Source organism: Hesperophylax consimilis, chromosome 22 (assembly GCF_061612785.1).
Source record: "Hesperophylax consimilis isolate HC1 chromosome 22, BYU_Hcon_1.0, whole genome shotgun sequence".
Taxonomy (NCBI): Eukaryota; Metazoa; Arthropoda; class Insecta; order Trichoptera; family Limnephilidae; genus Hesperophylax; species Hesperophylax consimilis.
Window position 1 is genome coordinate 12,035,443 of NC_142857.1, and position 20,674 is coordinate 12,056,116.

The 20,674-nt window shown below is 37.5% G+C and overlaps 1 protein-coding gene across 2 annotated transcripts in view; it reads left to right on the forward strand.

Annotated features, from left to right (window-relative positions):
- The window catches only part of ImpE3 (Ecdysone-inducible gene E3), a 68,532-nt gene extending 47,900 nt beyond the window's left edge, over positions 1-20,632 (forward strand). For both annotated transcript variants that reach the window (XM_089644981.1, XM_089644982.1), the window contains exons 3-6: positions 14,141-14,430; positions 16,685-17,241; positions 17,980-18,203; positions 19,916-20,632. In XM_089644981.1, the coding sequence (XP_089501107.1) occupies positions 14,141-14,430; positions 16,685-17,241; positions 17,980-18,203; positions 19,916-20,134 (1,290 nt within the window). In that variant the 3' untranslated portion in view covers positions 20,135-20,632. The remainder of the gene's footprint in view (positions 1-14,140; positions 14,431-16,684; positions 17,242-17,979; positions 18,204-19,915) is intronic.
- The last annotated feature ends 42 nt before the right edge of the window (positions 20,633-20,674 follow it).

A 20,674-nucleotide genomic window follows, 5' to 3' on the forward strand; every position in this document is an offset into this window, starting at 1 on the left:
TTCTAGTGGTAGTTTTTCTTAAACGGTATAATCTAATTAGCCTACTGAACGTATCTTGTATTACCAATATGAACCGTACCCCTCCTTGACTTCTCGGTAGTGGCCCATATAAGTCCGCCATGATTAATTCCCCCACCTCTCGAGTAATGATAGACCTGCCAGGCCCTACAGTTGGTCGAATTTCGCGCTTCGCCATTTGACATAGGTGACAAACCCGCACATTTTGTTTTATTTGTTTGTGCATACCGGGCCAAAAGTACCTGTCTTTGATCGCCGATCCTGTTTTAAATACACCTCCGTGTCCAATTTCCAAATGCACCATTCTAATTAATTCTTCGGTTAATCCTTGAGGTATGGCTAGAAGTGTTCTATCTCCTCTCGCCGCATAATACAGAGTCCGACCTATTCTTTTATAATTTTTCAGGTATCTACTGACACTCCGTGTTGGCGGCCCGAATTGTTTTCCTTTTATGAGTCCCAACACCTCACCCAAAAAATCATCTTTATGTTGTAATTCTACAATATTCTCGAAGTGGCGCCGTATCTGTCGCTTTCCCTTCACCGCGAAGCTCGCTACCTCCGGATAAACAGCTTTTTCTTCTTGTACGTTCACTGCTTCATGCGAATACCGAGACAAAATATCAGGTCCGATATTTTCTTTCCCTCTCACGTACTCTACTTTGTAGTCAAATTGATTTAAATAAAGGATCCACCTCGTTATTCTGCCGCTGTACATTTTCCAGTTTTTTAAAAAGGTCAGCGCTTGATGGTCGGTCCGAATTATTAGCCGCACCCCCCGTAAGTATGTTTCGAATTTATGTAGTGCATAGATTATTGCCCACAGCTCCTGCTCTGAAGTAGTCCATTTTAACTCGGGGCCTCGTAACGCTCGACTTATAAAACCGATGACGTGATGATTTCCATCGTGGTCCAATTGATAGAGTTCCCCTCCAATTGCGAACCCAGAGCTATCCGTCTGTAAATAATACGTGCTGCTCGGGTCGTGGTGGTGCAAAATTACTGAAGCTAGAAAAGACGCCTTCACGTTTTCAAACGCCCTTTGTTCTATATCCGTCCACCTCCAAGTTCGATTTTTCTGTAGTAGGTCGCACAGAACGCTCGTAGTTTCTCCGTATCTACTTGCAAACCTCCGGTAGTAATTACAGAGACCCAAAAATGCTCTAACCTGTTTCACTTTCTTTGGCGCGGGAAAATTTTTTATGGCAGCTATCTTTCCTGGGTCCATTTGAATTCCGTATGGCGAAATAATATGCCCTAACATGTGCACTTCAGTAAATAAGAACTGACACTTTTCCAACTTACACGTCATATTAGCCGCTTCTAGACGCTCCAACACCGCACCCACGTGCTCGAAATGCTCGTCTCGGTCCCCGCATGTATATATTACTAAATCGTCTAGGTAATTAGCGCAAAAGTCCCGCATTTGATGGCCTAATATTTTATCCATAGCTCTCGAAAAGCTCCCTACCGATGTCTTCAGACCTTGTGGTAGTACCTTATATACGAATGATTTCCCGTTGTACACAAATCCGGTGTACTTTCGGCTATCTTGACTTAACGGTATTTGAAAGTACGCTGAATTAAGATCCAATGTTGTTATGTATTTCACACCGTGAAATCGTTGTAGTATTTCGGAGGTTAGCGGCGGTTTCTCTACCTCTCCCACCATTCGACTGTTCAATTCTCTGGCATCCAGGAGAATCCGGACGGCTCCATCCTTTTTCATCGTGAACGTCAAAGGACTTGCAAATTGCGTCGCTTCACGGCTAATGATACCTAGCCCCTCTAATTCGGATATTTTTTTGTCGACTTTGTCTCTATATGCGAAAGGCACAGGGTACGATCGTTTTACAAACGGTGATTCATCTATCATTTTTATATCATGTGTGTATAATGTCGTCAGCCCCGGCCGGTCGATAAACACTTTTTTATGTTTGCTTAATACTTGTCGCAAACCCTCTTTCCCCTGCGTGTCTAAACTAAGTTCGGCTACAAATGTAGTTATTTTTTCTTCAAGACTTGAAAGGCTATTCTGGCCCAAATCACTTTCGGCCGTGTTTACATTTTTTGTTGCGTGATTTAACGGTTTCCCGCCGGCCTCTTCGCTCGACTTTACCCGCGTTATTGTGGTGTTTGACAGCCCTATTGTTCTTTCAATCCCTCCAGATGTGACTTTAAAATGTCTATTTTCCCCACACTTAAACTCCGCCGCATATTCGTCTAGCCAATTTATTCCTAGAATGACTGTTCTGATTAATTTCGGTATGATTAGACACGGCGTGTTTATTTGAAGATCCCCAAATTGTAAAGGCACCAGCACTAACCTAGAAATCCGTTGACTCTTGTGGCCCACAGCACCCTTTATTTGAATCGCTGCTACCGGCATAACCGGGTATTGTTCTGTATCTGACAAGTGATGGTCGTAAAACTCCTGCGATATACATGTAACCTGGCTGCCCGTATCTATCAAACATCGCACCTCCGTGTCCCCTACATATGCCATGGCTTCCGGTAGCTGTGGCAAAGTGCTACCCCTTTCCGTTTCATCGTAAGCTTCGTCTTCGAAAATGTTATGAAAATTCTTTACGTCGCTGTCTCCCTCCCACGCCTCAAATTCCGACTTGCCCCATTCTGTGCTAATTTGCTGCAATAAATCTACGCACGCTCCTACATAAGTATTTGAATTAATTCTTAAACTCTCATTCTTACATCTCCTCTCACTCCCTTCTGCCTGTATTGGTTTAGTTATTCCTTGTTGATTTCTTCCAAGTCCTTTAGTGATGTCCCACCCTGAATTCAGCATTATTTTTAGCGCAATATTGTGTGTCTGCGTGGTTGTCCCTCCTCCGTCTGGTTGAGCCGAATTCCTCAGGACCTCGGAGACGACTCGTTGTAGTTTCCCGGACGCTTCACAACGCAAACCTCCTTCCCGCTAGCTTCCGGAATCGATCCCTTCCTTGTAGGTGGCGGCGTATCTATGCACTTGCTGCAACCGGCGCCCTCACTAACGCTTTCAATATTATGAATACGTCGCTTCATTGCATTATAGCGCTCTCGGTATTTATTGATTTTTTTGCTCTCGTCGTATTCTCTTTTACGCGGTTGACGTTCTTCAGGATCGCACACCATGTTATCTAATCGTCGCAGTAGCTCGGCCGCCGCAATTTCATCGCCCATTTCACCCGAAAACCATAGAGATTGCGTCTCCGTTGGAAAATGTCGCATTATTTCATTTACTATCCCCTCGGACGTATCCGTGATCTTAAGCGCCTTCGCGAGCTCCCAATACGTAGCGAAATGTGCAAGCATTGACGTCCCCTTTTTTGCGTCATAGCAACCTTCTGCAAGGCGTCGTCGTACGGCGTTTTTCTTGATGTCTCCCCAATAATTCGCGAGAAAATCCCGCTCGAATTCTTCCAACGTCTGCCACCTCTTAGCATACAGTTTGAACCAACTTTTGGCCTCCCCTTTGAAATTTTCTTTCACGACATTCAGCGCATCCGTACGCTTGACCTTTCTCATGTAGTCTTTCAACTCCTCTAGGAAGGCAATCGGGTTTTGAGTCCCTCCCGAAAATGACGGCCTCTCTTGCTGCGGTAGCATTTCCACTACCTGCAGAACGTTCTTCGGCGCACTATCCTCTGCCGCTACCGCTACCGTTGCCGACCTTCCCAATTGTTCCTCTAGTTCTTGCACCTTACTAACGAGCGGCCCCAATGCTGCCTGGATTATTGTTGTCACATCTTCGATGTTCACCGTCGAAGTCCCTGCTGCAGCATTTTCTCCGATTGCTGACACTAAAGCCTCTGCTGTTCCCCTTCGTTTTCCGGCCATTTTAAAATTTTTTTTTTCTTATTTATTTATTTATATATTCCCTCCTTTTTTCAAATGATGATAAGTGGTATTAAGATTTCGTATACAGGACATACATATGTATGTATACACATATATAATTATTTTTACACAGTTATATGTATGGGAAGCTCTTCCCCGATAAACACGTTATATTTCTATTTAACGATACCTAATCAATCCGAATTTCGACCGTATTCCTAAATAGTCTATCTCTCTATTTAGGTATTTTAAATTCCGAATGAATGTATCTAATCTTCTTTGATACGACTCGCAATCCTAGGAAATAAATTGTACAGCGCCCTTGAGGTGATTTTTCACAAAACGACGCTCCACAAATTATCCAATTATTATTATTATTTATTAATGATTGTTGTTGCCGCGATGCTAACGAATATCCCGTGATTTACCGTTTGAACACTAACAATTCCTTATCTACGTTTTAACGTCTTTCTTTTAATAGGCGTATCCCTATCACGATATTTACGCGATTTCTATTTTGAATTTGCAATATTTTATTTTTCAGTGTTCGTAAGAAGTCCTAACATTCTTTCCTTGTGTATTGCGAAACCCTATTTTTTTCTTAAGCAGGTACGCACGCTTATGGTTGTTACGATTGGGCCCTAAACTTAATTTATGGTTTGTTTATACTTTTCGCAGCCCGGCCGCTTTTGTCTAGACTTGTACCGCTGTCAGTGATTTATTTTCTGTTTCGTAATATTTAGAACTCTTTCCCTTCGTTATTTTTTTTTCATTAACAACTCTCTCCCCACTCTAGGTATGCCTATCCATTCTCCTGGTCATGTTGGCCGCAGTTGAGATGACTCTTCCTTTCACCCTTTGAATTTAATTTTTTTTGTAATACCTAAGTGACCTTAGGCCACCGGCATTAAAATATCCTCAGAACTCTTTCTCCCTTCGGTAGCTACGAAGGCTACTCATGGTTCTCAAGTAATATATATACATTTATATAAAGACAAATGTACTTAGTTAATTAATACGCCGGTTACGACCTTCAACGTAACTCCCTCGTATTTAGTTGTAATTAAATCCCACCAAACGTTGTGTGATTTTTTTGCTTTATGGTATCGGGTTTTTAATTACTTTGTTTGGTAACCCCTAGTTCTCTTTAGGACAGGGGTGAGGTCAGAGTTGTTAATTTCAAAGTTAACGAATCGAAATTGGATCAAAATACCTAAAACCCCCGCTTTCTCCATACTGTCTACCTTCCCTACTCTGATCTCCTTAGAAGTTCTACTAGGCCGTCCTACCGACCTGCCATAAAGCCTTAATACACAAATCGAAAATCAAACATAATTTGTTAGTACATTACAATCATAGTTTGTCCTCCGGGACCTCTGGATCGCCGACCTCTCCTACTAGATGGGATAACATGGGACTAATTTCCAGCGTGTTAGTATGATTCGGTTATTGCATATATGACGAACTCGGAATATTACTTTGCTAGCAAAAATCTGGCTCCTTCCTCCTGCAAGACGTGAAAATGATCCGTATCGATCTGGGTTTGGCATGATCACTCGACCCAATCTCCTAGTTGGTGCCTAAGTCACCGTGTCCTAGTTGACCATTCCTGTGGTCGTCACATACTACGTCCAAATCTCAACAGGGTCTCACGCTCCCAGATTCCAACTCCTCCGAGAATTACGTCTACTTAGTACGAACCGGTTTCGTTCTATATGCAAAAATATACTTGCGGTCTTTGTGGAGAGCAGTTTCCTAGGCTGCTTCCCATCCTCTGAGAGGGCGTGTATGCAGTCGTAGTGTATCATCCCGATAGTTACCAGACCACATACATCCCCCCTGCAGACAGTACATATCAAGAAATATATATAAATTAACTTTGTTTTGTTTTTATAATCTGCAATGTACTATTTATACAGTACATTCCAGACCAAGCATCGCCGAGAAGGAGTTGTGAATTCCAACCAGTTCGCTTGATACATAAATACTAATATAAATGCTAATAATTACGATACACATAATATATTATGGTTTTGTTTGTTCGATGATTTTATTTATAGAGATCACCAACTCAGATATAACCTTTTGCCATGTTCCCAGACTCCTCCGGTCTCCAGTCTTCAATTTCCCTCAGGCACCACCTGATATTGGGATCCTCCCGTTAAGTGAATTTAGCTATGTTCGTAGACTTTCAATTTCAGCTCAAAATTTCTTCAATTATTCTCAGACACCGTCTGATTTTTTTTTTTGTTCCTCCCGTTGAATGACTTTAGCTATGTACGTACCCTCGAAGCAAGTCTTTATTACCCAAGCCGCCATTCATCCATCCGCCGTATTTTTTTGGAACCAACCCTACATTTCCGACTCAGCTGTTCCTAGTGTCCCATTTAATCTTCCAGGCCGTTTGCACTTTCAGACCCTAATAAATCAACCTGTCCTCCGCCCAACTCGAGTCAATGCCCTGTCTATTTTAAAGCCGGTTTGAAATGGATATATTTTTTTTTTCTCTTCCTTTGTATTATCGTGTTGCGAGCGTTGTACCCAATTATTTGAATTATCTCCACGATAAATAGGTACTTTACCTACAATGAACTATAATGACCGATTCCGATTTCGGTCCTAATCAATGTAATAATTAATAATTGTGTTGTCTTGGAATAAATGATATTTATTTTATCAACTCATGCATTTATTCATATATACACGTACATATGTCATTTGATAATACGTACACAATTACGGTCCCAACTGGCGCCTTCAGATAGCTGCAGGAACAGTAACCTCCACCCTTGGCCTGCAAATATATTATAATTGTACAAATCACTTACCTGAGCCCGCCCCTCCTCTAATCCACCGGGATAATCGACGGCACAACAACCTGTTCTTTTGTCTCCGTCCACCTATCAATAATTTCTCTATAAGATTGTAAATGTCTAATCTAAACGCGCAACCTGATTACCTCACTGAATTGAGTCCTCTAACCTCAATAATAACTTTTTTTTCTTACTATTTGCTATTTTTGGGTTCTTACTATTTTATTATAACGAGGTATGGTTATTATTTATCGAACGTTAATCGAGTAAGCGATTTAAATTTTTTCTTTTCATACCCGCATTAGATGTATTATTTTTTTTTTTTTTTTATCATTTTTCTAGTTTAAATTCGTAAATCGTCATGAACTCCGAATCTGAATAATTCCCCGAGGTTCTAAATTCTCTGGTTCCGATATTAATATTATTTTATCTTTAATTATTATTATTATCATTCTTCTAATTTAAATTCGTAAATCGTCATGAACACCGAATCTGAATAATTCCCCGAGGTTCTAAATTCTCTGGTTCCGATATTAATATTATTTTATCTTTAATTATTATTATTATCATTTTTTTTTCTAGTTTAAATTCCTTACAACGAAGGATCGCGTTAGTCTCGGATTATAACCGTTTTCCCTCTCCCTTTCAACACTTCGTATTAACAACTCGGCTTATAACGCGACACCGTAGTGTCGTTACTAATCCTTTTTTTTTCCACTGAATTTAAATTAATTAAATTTTCAACCTTATTTTACTATCACGCCAAATACTGTGTTTAACTAATTCTTTGAAGTTCTAAAATTCTCTAAGATCCGATGCGAATATTATTTTTTTCCAAACACTGAATCTAACCGTACGTTTTTGACTAGAGAATTTCCCTAAGTCCACAAATAGTTACCAAGCAGCGCGACGTGTTTGAACGGTTCCCGGCAATTTTCAACTCCCTCAAAATTCACGAAAGGACTCCTCGTTTTTTCTAAAAACAGCCCTTTTATAGTCCCGTTTCCTCATTAATCACGTCAAATACATGCTATTCTAACCTTTATCGACTCGTATGTTCTTTCCTATTTAGTCCATAGTCGCATCATGCTAATTAGGCCATTCTGATCATTCCAAGAGAGTTAACACCTTGGCATTCGTCTCATGTGACAGAAAGATCAGACGCGGACTGGGAAGCGGTCTCGTATTCCCATACGGCGTTTTCTATATTACGCTCTAGCGCGAGCTGTCTTTTTGTAATGTGAATTCCGGCCTTTTTAATTTTAAATGCTATCGTGTCCGCACAATTTATTTAATGGCCGTCGTTTATGATGTGATACGCTTTGTTTTTAACGCTTTCACGAGCTTAGCTTTGATCTTCTTCCCTATGCCTTCGACAATTTAAACGGTGTACACGTCCGTTTCCCCCCCTACCTTCCAAACCAATTCCCCCCGACAATCCAAACGGTGTACACGTCCGTTTCCTCCTCTCAGTGTGTTAAGTCTCCCGCGTACGATCGTCTCCTACTTCTAACATTTAGTTCTCTTCCCTTACAAACGGTCTAATATAGCTATTCTATTTTTTTTTTCGATTATTTCTATTTAAGGCTTCCATCGATACTTGCTTTTAGTTGAGACGTCCCAGTTTACATCATCTCGTTTATATTTTTATTCCACGTTTTAGTCCGCATCGGTTTGATATCCTGTCTATTCCTTCGACCAACTTTATCCCAAGAATTATTACTGGATTCTTACAACCCCTCTCTGTAATTCTGGGTGTAACTTCGGGTGGTACCTCCAAACGCCCATCTCCTGTCCTTTTCTCCTACTTCATCTCGCATCGATCAGAGGCCTTAATCACCTGTCATAACAAACCCGGACGTACTCTCTCATAATTTCCCCACTAATTGTTTATACATTAATTTTAATGTATTTTCGTCTCCATAAGACGCGGGTTAATTTTATCACCTCGTTGGGTCGTTATTAGCGTCCTAATGACTCAAAATCATGTCCGTATTTTTTCTCAAAATCAGCGTTTTCAAGTGTCGGACATCGCCAACCTTTTTTTCCTTGGTATCCCTCTCGCAACTAACTTCGCGCCATCATTCTCCTGTAACCTCAACGCTGTTTCTTTGCGGTTCCACGTCATGCTTACGATGGAAGTTCTATGTTTACTTTTTTTTTCCACTTTTCTTACGTAATTTGCCTGTTTTTCCCTTATTTCTGTTGTTTTCTTTTAAGTGACGCGTGTAACTGCCCTCTCCCCCAATGATTTCCACTTCCGGCATGTCTTAACGTAGGATTCTACCAATTTCTCTCAGTCCCCAGTTCGTTTCGTGTTATGTCCGTTACCCTTCTTGAAACACGTCCCCCTCGTCCGTCGATGGTTTACGATCGCGTTCCGCCACACCCTTGCATTCCAAACCCATGACGTCATCGCACTACCCTCTACCAAGGTTCCCGTTTTTTTTCCTGTAATAAATCGAGGTAGCCCCTCCCGGTTCAAAGTCCATTCCTTTGTCTGTCTTGGTAAACCACTCCCACTTGCCGCCCCGCATCCTCTAATCCACTTGATTGGTGGGAGATTAAATCGAGGCCTACGATTGGTCCATCTCTCTACCTCACAGAGACATCTGCCTTCTACCCTGTAAAGCTTCATCCACCCATCCATTTGATCGTAATTACTTATTTTTCGACTCTGCCGCTAGAGGTCTCCGCCTGTATTATCTCAGTAAAAGTGCATCATATCACAAACTTTAACATGGTCATAAATCACAATATGGAAGTGTCTATCGCATAAAGTGTAAAAAATATATGCGAAATCCAGAATACCGAACAGAAACACAATTTGACAGTCTAGTCCTATAACCTTTTGAACAATATTATTAATACATTTCTACATAATAATAATACTGAATTGTATATTACGCGGAAAACAAAACCAAGATATGATTTCAGATTTTCACATCCAAAAGTATTGTAGTGATTTATTTTTGGGGTATTATACCGTGTTACTCTACCTCCTTATTTAGCCAACATTTTGGATAGCATTACAGTGTCCATCAACAGGGCAGATGTATCTGATGTGGCGGATGCGTCATATGTGATTAATATTTGAAAATATGAGTTCGACAAATATGACAGGTTCTAGGTATCTAGGTTCGATTCCCAGTTGAGGCCGTTATCGTTTTATTTTCTGTCTTGTTTTGTTTCATGTTATCTTTAGATTTGTTAGCATTATCTTCTTCTTCAACAAAATTATTGTTCTGCATCAATGCATACCAAATTCATTTCGACTCAAGCCGAATAGTTGGAATATACTATTCTGAATTCTGGAGTATTTTCAACCTACTAGTGGCCTCCAGTGTCTTTCTGGTGACTGTGAATGTGACTAGAGTATCTAAAATATGTTACAAATTGGAAAACCGAAAGGTACGAACTTGGACATTAGTGTAATGTGTATTATTACCTTCGATGCTGGACGTTCCGCTACGTACCTACACCACGGTGAGCGTAAAATACTATTAGAAATTCGAAACGCCAAAGTCCCGAACTTGGATATTTGTGTAATGTGTATTATTGCCTTCAATGCTGGACGTTCCGCTACGTACACCACGGTGAGCGTAAAATACTATTACAAATTCGAAACGCGAAAGTCCCGAACTTGGACATTGGTGTGATGTGTATTATTGCCTTCGATTCTGGACGTTCCGCTACGTACACCACGGTGAGCGTAAAATACTATTACAAATTCGAAACGCGAAAGTCCCGAACTTGGACATTGGTGTGATGTGTATTATTGCCTTCGATTCTGGACGTTCCGCTACGTACACCACGGTGAGCGTAAAATACTATTACAAATTCGAAACGCCAAAGTCCCGAACTTGGATATTTGTGTAATGTGTATTATTGCCTTCGATGCTGGACGTTCCGCTACGTACACCACGGTAAGCGTAAAATACTATTACAAATTCGAAACGCGAAAGTTCCGAACTTGGACATTGATGTAATGTGTATTATTGCCTTCGATGCTGGACGTTCCGCTACGTACACCACGGTGAGCGTAAAATACTATTACAAATTTGAAACGAGAAAGTCATGATCTTGGACATTGGTATATTGTGTATTGTCTAACATTCGATTCTGGCCGTTGCGCTGCGCATAATACAGTGACACAATGATAATACAAATCGGAAACGGGTAAATCATAAACTTGGACATTGAATATATTATATTACATCTAATGCTGGCCGTCGCACTGCACACAACACGGTGAACGGATACTATCATTACAAACTGGAAACGCGAGTCAAGTCACTTCAGTCAAGCCAATTTGAACATTGGTATAATGCTGGCCATTCCGCTGCGCACAACACGGTGTCCGGAAATTACTATTATAAATTGGAAATGTGAAATTCACGAACTTTGACATTGATATATTGTGTCACCTTCGATGATGGCCATTTTGCTGCGCATAACACGGTGACCGGAATCTACTATTTAATCAGCTCGTTTTTTTGTACACCACACTAAAGCTCAACTGCCAGGAACAAGACAAGAGATGAGACAGTAAATGTGGCTTGAGATATATTCGTGTTTCATTACAGATGGGTTAAAAAAGGCTTCGATATTCAGATATCATATAAAAGTTTTCGTTTAGCAATGGATCCCGGAATAAGTATACAATCAGGAAAGGAGTTAACTCTGAAATAATACAATATTATTATCACTGAAAGATCTACGAGACTTCACCTGTTATATCAAGACCTTCTTTCAGAAACCGTTTGCTCACTAAACAATTGAAAAATAGGGTACGAATAATATGGCGTCTTATTTCTAGACATAAATTTGTGAAGGGAAATTTGAAACTCTATTTTTTGTGAATACCGCACAAGAGTTCCAGCTGCTCTCAATCGTTTTCAGTAAGTGAGAATATGGCATCCCCTATTTGGGTATGTTGTGAGGGCTGAATGTAGTGAGGAGAGGAAGGAGAAAGTGAGGGAAAGGAGGAGAAGTACCTGGCTATTCAGATCTGGTTGCCAAACATGACTAAAGCCATTTCAAGTAACGTTTCAATTCTGAATTATTGTCTTACACCAGGGCGATACTAAGAGTATCTTCCACTATTCAGCATTCAGTAATTATACAAAAATCGTGATTTTTAAAAAACACTAATTAATGAAATAAAATTGACTTGCGCCCGCCGGAATTTGAACTCCCGACCTCCGGATTGCTGGTCGAGATTATTACCCCTGTCCAACGAAGACCGTCGACGCACATGATATAATTACATTGCTTGACAGCTAAAACAGTTGACCTAGAAATGCAATAATCTGTGTAAATTTTACTACGCTGGAACAGATCGTTCGAGGGTTTTAAATGCTTGAAAATGGTTTTCTTCTACATGTTTATGCTTAGAGATGATTTTAATAAGTGAATTCCGAAGAAAATGTTGTTTTAATGAAAACAATCCTTAGAAATCATTATAAATCCTTACATTTTCTGGAAATGCCACCATTTTCAGCACAGCCTTCAGGTACTACATCCAATAACCATCTCGGACACTGCATACAAATTCCCTATTGTGGAACTTTGTTTGACCTATTATCAGAGTTATGCTAGCTATCTGATATAATTCCTAACTGAAATAATTTCAGTTGCAGAACATTACAGAAACAGTAAGGACGGGTTGTATCGGAGAATTTGAACAATTCATCAAATTTCAACGTTCATTTTCGGGTTCTGTGAAAGTCCTATTCAAGTTTTGTTATTATATCATTGTAGGCTAGTTGCTTGACAAAACTGAAATAAAAACAGAACTTGAAAAAATCTTTCACAGAACTTGAAAATGAACGTTGAAATTTGATGAATTGTTCAAATTCTCCGAAACAACCCCTCCTTAGTTTTGAATTTCATAATCATAAATAAAATGCATTGTTTATTGTTTCTATTACGTGTCTGTTATAAAATCAAAATAATCTTATAACTTCCTTTTTTTAATGGTATAACATTTTTTTACGTCAAAAATCCTTCACGCCCTTCTCCGGGACGATTTCAATTCTCACACACGAAGAAAACTTACTGATATGTAATATCGTTAATTTATTAAAAATCAGGTAAAATTATCCGTTTTCCTGTTAAAAACAGGATTAGAGAGAGGCCTATAACAAATGATTTGACAAATTTTGGTCATAAACTATCTCTAAAGCACGAACGTTTTATGATGAAGTCAGAATACGTGTTCTCGTGTTAAGAGGAAGCTACAAGCCAAAAAGGTGTATATTCTTGGTATACCTTATATTGTAAGTAATAGGCATTAAAATTGCTGACAAATGGAGTCTAGAAGCGTTCGATTTCAAGCACAACACTGTTTTTTATTTATTTTCTAAATAATTTTATTAGAAAGCAAAAAAGTTACTCAAGTGAAACTGTCACAGATAATCTTAGCTATAATACTGTATTTCTTTAAGTTGTTTCCTTTATGCTTTCATACATTTCTAATGAAAAAATATTTTTTTAATAGTTTACATTTATATTTTTTATTGAGTAATTTATTTTTTTATTTGTATTATACTCAAGCAAAGTGATAGAAAAACCTTCAATTTATCTAAAGCATATTTTTTGGTATTCATAATGTACACCAATTCGTTATAAAGATTAATCAAAATAGTGATTTGGCATTAAGCTTCGCCTTAACACATATTCACATGTATTCTAAATGACTAATATTGCATAAGGAAACGGTCATGTACTCACATTTTCAATAATATCTCGATTTTTGTTTAAATTACAAGCACCCACTAAACTGCCAAAGCAGTTTATCAGCAGGTAAATTTCGCAATATATAACACTAAGCAAACATATAACGAGAAGCCACGATATAGAAAATAGACGAAGAAGAATAACATTTCAAGTGACTAGAATAAAAAGGCATATAGAATACAAAAACAGATAGATATAACACAGTCAACATACTCATACACACTCAAAGGCACACAACATTTCAAGTGACTACAATACAAAGGCATAGAATACAAAAACAGATAGATATAACACAGTCAACATACTTATACACACTCAAAGGCACACAACATATCAAGTGACTACAATACAAAGGCATAGAATACAAAAACAGATAGATATAACACAGTCAACATACTCATACACACTCAAAGGCACACAACATTTCAAGTGACTGCAATACAAAGGCATAGAATACAAAAACAGATAGATATAACACAGTCAACATACTCATACACACTCAAAGGCACACAACGTATATTTATACAATTACATGCATACAATCAATGGATACCAATGTATTTATAAACAATATCAATATAAAAATCTTGATCTATTAACATTTTTTTAGATTTTTTTTAGTTCAGTGGTGTAGGTTGATTCTCTTTTTACATCCATCGACATATAGAAGGTACCAAATAAATTTTCGTTGGTCGTATTATTATTTTTACGGATTTTTTTATGTATTTCAGGTGTACTCCGCCCGCGCCGCCAGCCCCGCCCTTTCCGCGCCCCCGCCCTCCGTCTCGCCCTCCCTACTCAACTCCTATCTGCCCGCCGCCATGCAGGTGCTGGCACACCTGACGCACCAGATGACCTTCGAGCGCCCGCCAGCGGCCAACGCGCCACCCGCCCTGACCACCAGGCCGCCCACCACCACCACTAGGACGCCCGCCACCACCAAAAGGAGCGCCATCACCACCAGGAAGGCTGCCACTACCGCAAAAACCACTGTAAGGACTTCTACTGCAAAAGCAACAACGTGAGTGTTAAGAAATCGTTAATTATTCTTGTATTGGTTTTAAATTAAAGTTTATTTATTATTTTAAGCAATAATTATTATTTTATTAAACACAAATAACTTTGTTTACATCACTTTATTATATACAACCTCTACATGTTTCATGAACGAAGTTCACCTCATCAGGAGTAAGTTTATACACTGAAGTCAAAAATTAAATACAGATTACAATTAAATACTTACTCGTACTTCAGTATATACCTAATTAATATAATTACATCAAATACATATATTATGTAATTAATAACTGTACTATATTCAATATTATGTAATGTATCTTTTTTTTACTAATAAAAAAAATGTAGAGTTTGTATATAATAAAGTGATTTAAACAAAGTTATTTGTGTTTTAATCAAATAAATAATGCCATCACAAAGTGATAAGCTTTCAGAAGAAACACCCATGTAAATTGAAAAATATAAACACCTAAATAAAAGAGCACCTGATCGCCAGTCAGAAGTCTGCGGTTTCAATTCCCGTCGCCTGTTTGTATTTTTTCTTGGAAGATTTTTTTCAATTTATGTAGGTGTTTCAGGCTTGTAATTATTGCTTTAAAATATTATGCTATCCTTTGTGCTATGCATTAAAAAACTTGTCTCTTAAACATTAATTAAGCATTAAAAAAATATTTATTTACATTTATTTTACAGTTTAATTTTTATTTTATAAATTAAGAAAAAGGTTATATTCACAAAAATAAGATAAACATTAGGTTTTTACATATTATGAGATTTTAAAACTAATCTTCCATGGAAGCTTTATCTTGTTTTTGGAAGAGGATAATAATTTCAATTAATATACACATCTTCTCTTACTTAATATATGTTTTACTTTTTTTAATTAAAAAGACAACAACTTTAATATACTAAGTTATTCGATTTTTTTTAGAAAATAAATAATGTCATCAAAAATTGAAAATCAGTTAGACGAACCTTTCTGCGAAAAATGTATATATTGTTCAAGGTTACTCATTTATTTGTTTTATTTTATGGAATCAACAGTTTACAACATTGTTGGTTTATAAATGTGTTCTGAGAAACCAATTATTGATTTCTTCAACTAATACATAACGGGCCAATTCGTTACAATTGCAGATATCTACGTCAGAGAGAATGTTATTATATTATGTTGAACACAATCTTATCAGGCAAGCATTTTGGTTCGATTCGAAATTATTTTACATTATTTTCCATTTAAAAGATTTCAATTCAATTCTGTTTTGATTCAGTAAATTTATTTTAGTTAATGTATCTTAAAGTAAGAGTGATGCGTATCGTAAATTATTTAAATATTATAGTTTTTCGTGAACACCTCATTAGAAGTACCTACCCGTTCTGAGGTGTTTGTGTGTTTTTATAGGTATCATTATTTACGTTATTACGTTAAAGATTATTGTAAAATATTACAAGACAAAGAAAATACGGATTGATGATGTGTTGATAGGGTTGAAGCCTTAATCCGTAGCTTTTTGGTCTATTTGTTAAAAAAAATTCCCACTTTATTTCTGTTGGAATAAAATAAGCACGGGAGATGTAATTCCATTGTGCAGTGTCTGGCAACACTGAACAAGCGGTTCGGAACTGCTCGGGAAGGCCGAGCATTTCCGAACCGGTCGCGTTAACTACGGGCGCTGGCGGAGCAGCGCCAGACGGAAAACCACCCCACTAGCGAGCACACGTTACCAACTAATATTGTACAGCTCGGTTGTAATTGCTTTTATCGTAATAAATCTGTAAACGAACCATTAGAGTTATCAATCATCTAACGAGCCTTGAGCAACAGAAAAGTGTAGTAAACAATAGAAACACTACACATTGGGAGTGTGGAAAATACGTTCATGCAAAAAATTTTAGCCCTGTGAATATCACTCGCTGTCTTTAAGGCTGCGAGTCAAAATGTAGTCCATACCCTTCAGTTATTGTATTCACTGCATTGTTCACAACTGACTCACAACATTCTGTCAGATTTTTGATGCTGCGCCTGATAAATCCAGTAGTTAAGAAATTAAAAATATCGTCAAGCTTTTTTTCAGGGCAGTCCTGTTATTAAAGGAGACCTTTTGATATATTGATTAAAGTTTGAAATCCTTATTTAAAAAGATGAGGAATATCCTTCCAGCCAAACTCTTCGCAGTCCAGTTGTGATTTCGCATTTGAAATCCATGTTTACAAAGATCCACAATATGTTTACTTAAAATAAATTTTACTATTTACAGAGCATTACCAGTTGATTTGACTACCCCTCCTCATGGACCTGCTAACTTCGCTCCGTATAGAAACATTCACGGATCAGCAGCACTGGGACTCCGGGAAGAACCTCTGATTCCCCCTATCGTCTTAAATACTTACCCTGGCCATTCTCATCTTACAGACTTTACAGAAGCCCAATCGACCATTCCCGTAATAAGATCCCCTTACCCGCACAACAGTCCTCACTATATCAGGCATCCTTATCCAATCCAGGATCAAAGCTTCCCAGTTGTCCTGTTCCCCTCACATACTTACTTCCAATCCAGGGCTCCTAATTCTGAGCCAATGTTCCTGCCTGGAAACTTCAATCAAGATCCACTATATGCCGATTATCTCGCTAAAGCTCGCGAAGGGGAGAGTGAAGATGACAGCATCGTTATCAGTGATGGACTGCCAGATGTTTCATCATTACCAGTGCAGAATGAAAACAATTACAAGTACAACCCTCTGGAACTTATGTCTGATGAGCTTTCAGATGAAAATCTGCAATATCTCGCACCAAGCTTCAGGGAATTGATCAAGGGTATGTACACTAATACTGCTACACTAATGAAGTAGGGGTCATTATGCAGCATTTAAAGTTGTTAATTCAGGGCTGTCTTTTGCAAACTCTTTAATCTAGTCAATATAAGAGTACATAATCGACACACTAGCCTTGAGGATCTATTCCAATGTCACCGTTCAAAAACAAAATAAGAAAGCAAACTTGCCAGTCCCTCGCCTACATCGTTTAGCAAACGGTTCCATGATAACTCAACACAGTGACAATTCAACACACTTTTAAAAAGTGATATAAAGTCATTAGAAACGATGAAAAAAAAAATTTCAACCTAACCTAACCTACATAACCCAGTTAATAATGGTTTTGTTTCATCACTTTCCATGACTTTATATAACTTTTTAAAGATGTGATGAATTATCATTGTAATGATTTATCCGGTTACCGTTTTTCTCTGTCCATTGTGACATCTATATAATATATGTATATAAAAACATACGCGTATTCGAATGCAACGTTGTAACGTTGGTTGTGTTAAAATTTGAAAGCAATCGATGAAGAACATTCGGAGACTAAAGATTTTTAACAAACGAACATTAACATTTTTATCTACATAGTAAAACAAAACACTATAATTTTTTTAATGAAATTTTCTTAACTTTAGTGGACCACTTGGATGAGTGATATCTCTTGACAAATTTTAAAAGCTTTGATTAAATTCGTGCATAATTTTCTATTGACATCTTGTATTAAATTTTACAGGTATCAACGCTGTTGATGACAGGGAGAAAGGAGATAACAGATACAACCCTCATGGTTCCTTCCAGTCTATTGAAGACCTGACAGATAACGCGTTGGACAAGAAGAACATTGGAGATTATTTGAGACTGAAGAAGGCGGCCGCGACTCAAAGCTATATCCAAATGCTACTTCTCTACGATTTGTTGAGCAGGGATGCCAAGACTCAGAAACTCAACAATTATACAGTTAGAAACAAGCTTTTTCATTATTTCGTACCCTCAAAATATTATTTATTTATCTATTCGTGGTTTCTATAAAACGCTTATGCACCAATATATTACGGAGCAGATACACATTTGAGGTACACGTAAGTATACAAGGTGATTGGGGCAGTTTTGCTATTTTGTGACACATGTAAAAATATAGTTAACCACACGTAAAACTAACTTCACACTGCATTCATTTTTCGGAAGGACAAAATACAGTAATATTTTTTCAGTCGCCGATATTTTCCATTTGTACTTAGTTCAGTTTACTAAATCCATTTTTGATAAAATTAAATCAAATTGTTAATTATGTACCCTCCACCCCTTCTGTGTGTAAGATATCTCAGTTATTTTCATTAAGGTGTGTAAGATGTCTAAGATATCTCAGTTATTTTCATTAAGGTGTCTAAGATGTCTAAGATATCTCAGTTATTTTGATTAAGGTGTGTAAGATATCTCAGTTATTTTGATTAAGGTGTGTAAGACGTCTAAGATATCTCAGTTATTTTCATTAAGGTGTCTAAGATGTCTAAGATATCTCAGTTATTTTGATTAAGGTGTGTAAGACGCCTAAGATATCTCAGTTATTTTCATTAAGGTGTCTAAGATGTCTAAGATATCTCAGTTATTTTCTTTAAGGTGTGTAAGATATTTAGTTATTTTGATTAAGGTGTGTAAGACGTCTAAGATATCTCAGTTATTTTCATTAAGGTGTCTAAGATGTCTAAGATATCTCAGTTATTTTCTTTAAGGCGTGTAAGATATCTCAGTTGTTTTGATTAAGGTATGTAAGACGTCTAAGATATCTCAGTTATTTTCATTAAGGTGTCTAAGATATCTCAGTTATTTTCTTTAAGGTGTGTAAGATATCTCAGTTATTTTCGTTAGAATGTTGTTTTTTCTGTATGTAACATGAATTTTATGTGGAAACTTCACTGGTTAAAATGTTATTATTTATATAAAATTGTAAAGCTGTTAGGTTTCCCCAATACACTAAATAAAAAAATAAATAAAAATAGGTTCTGAACAATCTGTAAGTGACATTGAAAATGTCAATGGTCAATACAGAATCGTTAAGCAGTTATAGGCAGTCACAGTGATAGGCAGAAGTCTTCGCTTTCGGAGTATGAAAAAGTGCATGGGATCTTCCACAAGTATACTTGTTAGGCACATATAAATTAACCTCTTTCACTATAGTTACCGAGATTAGTTTAAAAATTGTTCGCCTAAAATATTCGACGTGTTTCTAACTACTGTTGAGGAAAGGGATAGATATTGAAATGGAGATTACGTACATTCTCTCATTTATATGTAGATAATGAATTAACCTCTTTTGTACTTTTTTGTTATTTGTTTTTGGGGTGTTATGCCGTGTTGCGCTAACTCCTTCTTTGGCCAACGTTTTGGACAGCATTGCAGTGTCCATCATCAGGGCAGATGTGTTATTGTACTTTTATATTTTCAAAATATAGTTTTGTTCAGAAGGGGCCCAAATAATGGAGCTGTATTCCAGGATTATGTACAGTCAAACATGATACCCTTTTTGCATGAAGCGGTGTGCAATAAATTCACAGATTTTGGAAAGTAGTGCATGCCCCCAAGAACACGTGAAAATTCTTTCAATTTCTTTCATGCATGTTTAGATTCTCAACGTATATGGATTAGCAATTAATAAGTTATTGTTTTTCCAGGGGTACTCCAAAGACCTCCTGAAAGACCTAGTGGACATCTCTCAGGGCACAGCAGCCGAGCAACTGGCCACGATCCTGAACCGCATGGTGCTGAGGGGAGACTGCAAGTATGACTTCGCCAACAACAGAGCCAAGGAACTTGTCGTGGAACTTGGCAAACCAGAGAGTAAAGCATCCATGGAAGTCAGATACTTGGAGCCCCTCAGATTTTTAGAATAAGCCTAATATATAATTAGTATCCAAATTCGCAATAGCATACAAATGTTTTTCTGTGTCTAGCTTGGATTTTGTTTTTTACCTGAAATACTTTTTGATATGATTTCGTTATGAAACAAATGTTCCATTTAGACTATATAGCAAACGCTCTGTCGCATTTACACTTGCCTGACATCGTAGATATCCATTCCGTTTGAATTTCGAAATCATGTCAAAACACAGTTTTGCATTGAAAATTTAAGGTCCGATTGGCCAAATATTTGAAAAAAACACATTCTATGAGCAGAAGACACAAAATTGTTAAAGAATGATGAAAATGCTAAAAATCTACTTTGTTTTCATCCACGGAACTTTTTTGCTATTGCTAATAATATGGATCATACTAATAACTAATTTAATCATAAGACCAACAAAACTTTTTTCATGTTACATTGTAAAATTTGAGATTATACTTGGAGTTTTTGAAGTTTTTTTTCTGAATAAAGAATAATGTAAGGTAAATATAGTTTTACTACCTGCCTTCCCCAGTCTTATGATTTTTTG